The sequence below is a fragment of the Martes martes genome, assembly GCF_963455335.1.
Source record: "Martes martes genome assembly, chromosome: 4".
NCBI classification, from domain to species: Eukaryota; Metazoa; Chordata; class Mammalia; order Carnivora; family Mustelidae; genus Martes; species Martes martes.
In genome coordinates, this window is record NC_137891.1 from 189131784 (window position 1) to 189139656 (window position 7873).

Consider the following 7873-nt stretch of genomic DNA (forward strand, 5'->3'; position numbering starts at 1 on the left):
CCCTTGGGTGGGACAGTCTGGCAGCGGGCGGCCGAGCGGCCTCCACCTGTGTGTCTGGGCTCTGCTGGGGCCCAGCGAGGGTGAAGGGCGGGCAGGCTGTCTGCTCAGTCACTGGGCCCAGACCGGTCACGGCGCCCACGACAGGCAAGCAGGGGTCTGGGGGAGGTCGACCAGGTGGCTCCAGGGAACGCCCAGCCCTGTGAAGGGAGTGTGGCCCACAGTTTGTCCCTGCGCGACTTTTACTAAAAGGCGGGTCCCCACCTGACAGACTCGGCCCTCCTGCTGCTCGCAGAGGTGGGAGGCCACACCCTCGCTCCCCCACGGCCGCTGAGAGGTCAGCCCCCCATTCCTAGCCCAGACACGCTTGGCACCCCACATCCTCCCGGGCAGACGTGGGGGAGTGCCTCCCACCCAGGGGGCACCGAGGGCTGCCCCCTCCACCTACCAGAGCGCAGAAGCCCCTCCGGACTCCGGGGCCGCGGGGTGTCCAGGGCCCTCTGCCCTCAAGGGGTGAGCGGGGCGGCTGGGGGGAGCGCAAGCTCAGGAGACCACACTCGGGTCCGCCGTCCCTAGAGCTCCTGCCCCTCCGCAGACCGGACCGGGTGAGTGCCTGGTAGTCAGCTTCCGACCGGGAGGCGGCCACCTCACAGACACCGTGCGGAATGACTGCGTGGCCGGCGGCCAGTTGGAGGGAGAGCCCGGCCCCCCAGCCACGCGGCCCCCTCGCAGAAAGCCCCGAGGGACCCGGACTGCGGACCATCGCGTGAGCCTGCTCCCCCCGCCCGCGCTCTAAAGCCACGCTAGGCTGTAAGTTCACCGGTAAAGAGCGAGTCCCCCAAGCCGCAGGCCCTCCTCCCTGCCCCCGCACAAAGGCAGAGGCCCCCATCCTCGCTCTCTCACTCTCTCCCTGCCGCTGGCTGCGTGCCCCGGGGCCCGCCACGTGCCCTGCAGCCCTGAGAGTGACGAAGCCTCTTTCGAAGGCGCTGCCGTGCGTCCTGCCGTGCGTCCTGCCGTCATCAGAAGCACAAGGGTGGGTCCAGCCACGGCGCTGGCTCCGTCAGGAGCTGTCTGAGCGGTCGCGCCCCAGATGCCGCCAGCCGGCAGTGACATCACGGACACACTGGGGAGGACGCTCATGTCCAGGAGGGGGACCCGGGAGGGGAAAGGCCCGGACCCTTGGCCCCCGGGGAGCACCTGGGATGGGGCAGCCCCGCTCATCGAGCCCCACCCTTCCCCTGCGCCTGCCTCAGCTTCCCCCCCTGCGAAATGGCAATCCACAGATGGGGACGCTGTGAGCTGCTCTCACGGCGATGGTCTGAGCGTGGCAGGAGGCCCGGGCCGGGCAATCAGATTTCTCAGACCCAGTATGGGTATGAAGGGTTCTCGGGGGAAGCTGGGAATCCTGGAGCTCCCTGCCCACCACACCCCACCCCCGGCAGCCAGGGCCCAGGTCCCGTGCGGGCAGCCTAGTGTCCTCGGTGGACACAACTAAGGACACGGGGGACCCTCCTGCCCTCACCACTGCCTGCCCCCGGCTCATTCACATGCCTGGAGCCCCCACGGCCTTTGCTGGTTGCCAATGGCTCGGGGTTCCTCAGAGGGGATGAGGGGCTCCGACTGTTTGAGGGAGGGGCTCGCCCTCCCGGCCTCCAGGGTTTCCAGCACTGCTCTGGCTCCTGGCCTGGTCCCCTGAGACGGACACGCTGGACGCAGCACAGCCACATCCCAGGGAGACGGGGCAGCCTGGGGTCTAGCGGGGGCTGTCCCAAGGAGGCAACTGCAGGGGGATGCTGGGGATGGCAGGCGGCACTAGGCCTCCCTGGGCCCAGCGGTCCTCACACCTGTTTCTTATACTCCACCCTCGGCGACCTCCTCCTGACGCACAGGGCCAAGGACGGTGGTGCACCCGGCTCGCACAGCCCTGCCTGCTTGCCAAGATGAACACCCGGGGTGGTAGGACCTGGGACATGGCAACAGGTGTCAGGGCCTCGGTGGTCCCTGCATGCCCTCACCCGGTCCCTCCTCTTGAAACAGCAGCTCAGTCTTCCTTTGGGGCCCTCTTCCCACTCCACTCCATCCCATCCTGCCCCTGTCCCACGGGACCAGACTCATCCGAGGCACGAGGACGGCTCAGATCTGGACTCCAAACCATGTTCAGACTGCTGAGAGGCAGGCCTCTTGGCCAACCAGCAAAGAGGAGTCCTCCCTGCAAGGAGGGTGATGCCGGTGGGGCCTGGTGCCCTTCCACAGAGACTAGAGGCTGCCTAAGCACAAAACCACTGTGGAGGAAGCAGAGCAAGAGACAGAGGCAGCAGTTGGATCACCTGGATCCAGCCACACCTGAATCCATTCCTACACCTGGATCCAGCCGCACCTGAATCCATTCCTACACCTGGATCCAGCCACACCTGAATCCATTCCTACACCTGGATCCAGCCACACCTGAATCCATTCCTACCCTTGCACTAATGGTTTTAGGAGCTGGTCCATTTCCTACTTTGCCACTGAAACGTCCTGACAAACCCCGAGTACCTGTTTCCCGACTCTGCAGTCTCCGGGTCAGGACCATGCTTACTGCCGCAGACAGCAGCCTCACTCACCATGACAGGTGTGGTCATGCCCTGCAGGTGGAAGACGTCCATGCCAGCCTCTGGGCCGCCCACCACCTCGTTGTTTCCTTGGCTGGACTGGGGAAGGTCAAAGTAGGTGCTGTCTGGTTCCCTGGGAAGACGGGAACAGAGCCATCAGCCCCAGACCACCCAGGCCGGGTGCTCGGGGCTGGCCCTCGGCTCCTGGGGGCTCTGCCCTTCGTCCCACCGTCTGTCTCCTCTGCCAGCCTCTCCAGAGCTAGGCCAGCAGGGAGGGGCGGCCCCACCGGAGCTCTGTCCCCTGGACCTCTCCTGGCCCAGACTCTGTACCTTGCATCCCCAGGAGGAAGCCTAGGCCAGTAGCCCCACCTCCCCCTCACCCAGCCCAAGTCCAGCCCAGTGGTGGGGGCAGTACTCACAGGGAGCTCCAGAGATGCTCGAACGTGGCCCCCTCGTCTGTGGAAGTCGGCTGGGACATCCTTTCTGCACCCAGCCCGGAGGGCAGCTCGCTCTGTGAGGAGGGGAGAAGGACCCGGGTGATTTGGGGAGGCCCACGCCCTCCTCCAGCATCCCCGGGGCTGGGCAGGGCGGACGCCCCTTGATAGTCCCCACTTCATCTCCCCTTTCGCGGGCAGGACCCCACCTTGCAGAGGGACAGGTCTGGCTCCAGACCCAGGTCAGGGAGGGTGCCCTGGGCAGCAAGGGCTTCTCAGAGCCTCCCCCTTTGGGGGGCGGTTAAAACAGCACCCCCTTGCAAGGCTGCCGCAGGGCCCTTTGGGAGCTCGAATCGGAAGTCCTTGCTGTGCCTGGAGCACAGTAGACACGGGGCTGGGGGTGGCCGCTATCACTCTGACCTGTGTCTCTAGGTTTGGTGTTCAGGCCTCAGGCCAGGCCTGGGGGCTCCTGATGCCCCAGGACACGAGGACAGCTCAGATCCTGGGTCACCCCCTTCTTGGGAAGGGCACGTGCAGGGCAGGCCCAGGGGCTGGAGCCGAGCCCGGGGCGAGGCTGGCTGTGCCCCGTGGCTGTAGGAAGTCAGCCAGCCACCCCGCTCTTAGACAGGGTTCTCCCCTGTGGCCGGAGACGAAAGCAGTTCGGACCCCATGAGGGACGCCCAGGCCAAGGCTGTGACGCCGTCGCGGGAGCGGGACCGCTGTACCGTGGGCCTCCTGTCCCGGATGTCCAGGGACTGGGGTGCCCAGACAGGCTAGCCTTTGTCCCAGGGTTTCCTCTCCCGAGAGGGTCCACACGCAGCTCCCACCCCGCAGTGGGCCTGCCATCCCAGGACCGGGCCAGGCACAGCTGGGGCCCCCTGTCCTCCCGCGGCGGGAAGGGGCAGGGAAACCAGAGCCCGCCCTGCCCACCACCCCTCCAAGGCCAATGTGGTGTCTCCCCTGAGCCAGCCTCCGGGTCCTTGGCAAAGGGCCATGGGGATCAGCTTGGCCGCCATCCGCCTGGCAGTGTCCCAGCGGGCAAGCCCAGACCTGCCCCCAGCCGCTGGGCGAGGGAGGGCGCACCCACTGTATGTCCCTTCGTCCCCAGGTGGGCGGCTGCTGGTGGAGGTCTGTGGCCCTCTCTCGGGGCCGCCACGTGCCAGGCCACTGGTCTCAGGAGCAGTGGCACGAGCCAGGAGTGCGGCCTCAGGGGCTAGGCTGGGCACTGGCGACGGGAGGCCTGAGGGCTGAGGCGGGCTGGGCAAGGATGGCCTGGGCCTGACAGCTCAGAGAACACTGGCCCCAAACCAACTGTCCTGCAGACTCAGAGAGGCTACGTGCCCGGCTGAGGTCACACAGCACAGCTGCATGCACGGAGTGACCGAGGGTGTTTCCTCAGAATTCAGAATTAGTCACCCCGCCCCCATCGCTGTACACACACCTTTAGCACACGCTCTTCCCACAAGGGTTTTTTTAATACTTTATTTGAGAGAGAGAAAGCATGTACGTGTGTAGGCAGAGTCCCAAGCGGACTCCGCGCCGAGACCGACCTCACGACCCAGAGATCATGACCTGAGCTGAAACCAGGAGTCCAGCTCTCAACCGACTGAGCCCCCCAGGTGCCCTGACCCCCACGGGCTTTAACAGGGCTGGGCGATGTTGGCCGGTTGGCATGCCTCCTGTTCTGGGGCGGTCACTCCCGCCCTGGGCCGAGCTGTCCACAGCACAGTGGAGCCCAGTGCTGGGCGTGGCGCTGGTCACCCGGTGATTCGGGTGGTGGCCGTAGCGGGTGGCGTAACCCCAGCTGCCTTGGCAGAACCCTGCCCCCCGCTGCTGCTATGACGGGCCCTTCCCGGGCAAGCAGGGATCGTCCGTGGAGTGGCCTCGGGTGGGGAGCGTGTGCCGACGGGAGGCCGTTTGGGCTCCCCTTTCCTCAGTTTGCTGATGGACCATCCAAGCCCAGAGACGGAAACCACTTGGCTGATGTCACACAGCAGACGGTCAGCAAGACCTCGCAAATCTAATCACGGTGGCCGAAAGATGCCAACAGCCCACACCAGCCCTGACGGACGAATGGACAGACATGGTCCATCCGTACAATGGGGCATCCCTTGGCCACGGGAGGGAATGAAGCGTGGCCCCTTGTGGCAGCTTGCATGAGCCTTGAGGACATGCTGCTGACCGAGGGAACCAGGTGTCAGGGTCCACGCAGGACGCTCCCACACAGACAAACCCACAGGCCCCGGAGGCAGGTTGCCGGTACCGGGGCCGGGTGGAGGGGACAGGGACGGGGTTCCCTTCGGGAGTGGTGGAATGTTCTGGAGCCGGATGGAGGCGGACGTTGCACAGATCGTGACTACGAAACGTCACTGTGTGGTTCACCTTTCAAAGGGTTAGTTTTATGCTACGTGAATTTCACCTTGATTTAAGAAAAAAAATGAATAAAAAAACCTGAAGAGGCTGGGGTAGCCCACCGGCCGCAGAGGAAGGAAATCTCCCCATGTCCCGAAGCCCAGTGTCCCAGAGCCGGCACGGGGAAAGGGGACACACTCCGCCTTGAGCCCCTGTGCCTCCCTCCCAGCCAGGGAGGTGGGACCCCAGAGTCTCCCCACCCCAACCACCAGGGGACACAGCTGGCGTGTCTGCCCTCAGCCCGTACCCTGTTTCGCCCCAAGCTGCACCCGGTCAGGCCGGCTCTGACCAAGGGGGAGGGGGCAGGCCAGACGGAACCCGTCGGGGCAGAGGGAGCCGGTCCAGCCACACTGGACGGCAGTAGGAAACTAAGTGACCCCCTAGTCCCTGGGGCCCCCAAGAGGGCCGGAGAGGCATTCCAAGGACTCCCCAGATTCTCTGCTCGGCAGACACCAGGTCCACTGCTCCCCCATCACCCCTGCCTAGGCCAGGCTCTCCCTGGGTCCAGCCCGGCCTCTGCAGTGCCCCACACCAGTCCCCTCCATGTCTAAGCCCTCGCCACAGTGGGCTGTCCCTTGAGCATAGGCAGAAGGCCCCAGTGTCTCGCTGTGGCCAACAGGCCCTGACTGCAGGGCCCACCCCCATGCCCCTTGTCCCCCACAGGCCTCCGCCCTACTGTCCTGGGCTGGGGGCACTGTCCAGCACCTGGGGCTCAGGTCAGAGGCCACCATCTCCAAGAGGCCATCCCGGCACCCGGTCAAACCAGCTGCCACGACCCTGTGTTACCCGAGTCCTTCTCTGTCTGTCCGCAAGCAGGTCCAACCTGAAGGACGCAGAGACTCAGTGGCCCGTGTTTACCCGTTCACGTCCCGCTGGGCCCCTGGCCCAGGGCGGGCTGCAGCCATACGCAGCCAGGCGTGCCCCCGTGCGGGGCCGCCGTCACCGTCACCCCCACGTGTCCTGCTACACCCGCCACGCTCCCCACCGAACCCCGCGTTAGGGAAGGCGTCCTGTCCTGCCCACTGGGCCTCCCCACTCAGCCACGGGCACAGGCCTGGAGGGGGCTTCCCCGCTGGCCCGAGACACCGGCAGGGGGGTCCCCGCTTCAGGGGCGCTGATCTGAGGCACGTTCCCAGGGCGCCAGGTGGGCGGCGGGCAGAGCACTGGGTTCTTGGTTTTGGCTCAGGGTGTGATCTGGGGGCATCGTGGGATCAAGCTGAGCGCGGAGCCTGCTTGGGATTCTCTCTCCCCTTCCCTCTGCCCCTGTGTGCGTCCTCTCTCATTCTCTCTCTCATTCTCTCTCTCTCTCTCAGATAAATAAATGAATCTTAAAAGGAAAACATCCCGGGGCGCCTCTCCCAGGGCTCCCACCGCGGGAGCTCAGGAATCTGCATCTTTAACCGGCACCAGGGGGTTCACTGGGACTCTGGGACAGACGCTCAGGGAAAGGGCCTCGTGTGGCCCAGCCCCCGCCCCGTTGGGGCCCTTCCCTGTCCACCTGCAGGGCGGCCGCAGCCTCCACTGGTGACTTCGCTCAGGATCTTCATTTTGGCAAAACGAGGGTCCACAGACTTGCACTGCCCTGTTCACAGGATACCACGGGGCCGGAGCCCGGAAGCTACCGCCTCCATGACTCCCAGTCTCGCTGGGAAGCCCCCCTCCCGAGTGGGCCGCACGGAGCCCAGGCCCCTGTGTCCATGAGTCAAGGGAGCTGCAGACCCTGTTCCGTGGGCCCCGGGAGCTCCTGCCAGCCACGGAGAACAACGCTGACGTCGGGGCCAGGACCGGGGCCCTCACTGGGCACTGGCCCTGGACCCCAAGGGCCCCTCCTCCATCCTCGGGGCAGAGGCAGGGTCATCCCTGGACCCACTGTGGCGTTTCATCTGAGGACGGCAGAGGTGAGACCCAGGACAGCCCCTTGTCAGAAACACCAATGGCCCCGGTGACCCGCATTTTAAATTTGGAAACACGGCTCTCGGGCCTAAGGACAGTTGGCAAACGTGCCCACCACCTTGAGGATCACATGTTCGTGGGGGGAGGACAGGTCCCCGAGGAAGCGTCTGTGAGGCCGTCACTGAGGTCCAAGTGCGGACGCAGCCCGGACCGCTGGGGGCCTTCAAGGAAGAGCCTGTTTCGCTGCAGGGAAAGGGCACTCAGCCTCACAGAGAGTGGGGCCCGCCGGGGTGAGGCCGTGGGTGCGGGAAGTACGGGCGCCCACGGGGCCCAGGACCGCCTGGCCGGGGGCAGTGCCAGAAAGGGTGCCCCGGGCGTCCCCACTCTCAGGGCGCTGGGCCCTGCTGGGGGCTCTGCTGATGCTGCCGCACCTCAAGGAATTTCCAGCAAATTCCTGTTACTTGGGGGGCGTCACAGGGCTGCCAGCGAGGCCCCAGGACCCCCAGAGCTCGGGTGGGCTGGGCGTACCGTGCGGCCCAGAGCCGG

At 65.8% G+C, this 7873-nt stretch overlaps 1 protein-coding gene across 1 annotated transcript in view; it reads right to left on the reverse strand.

Moving 5' to 3' along the window:
• The window catches only part of TP73 (tumor protein p73), a gene marked incomplete at its 5' end in the record, with an annotated part of 41157 nt that extends 38091 nt beyond the window's left edge, over positions 1–3066 (reverse strand). Inside the window, 2 exons of the mRNA XM_080802790.1 lie at positions 2601–2721; positions 3008–3066. Coding sequence (XP_080658916.1) covers positions 2601–2721; positions 3008–3066 — 180 coding nt within the window. The remainder of the gene's footprint in view (positions 1–2600; positions 2722–3007) is intronic.
• Between the last annotated feature and the right edge of the window lie 4807 nt (positions 3067–7873).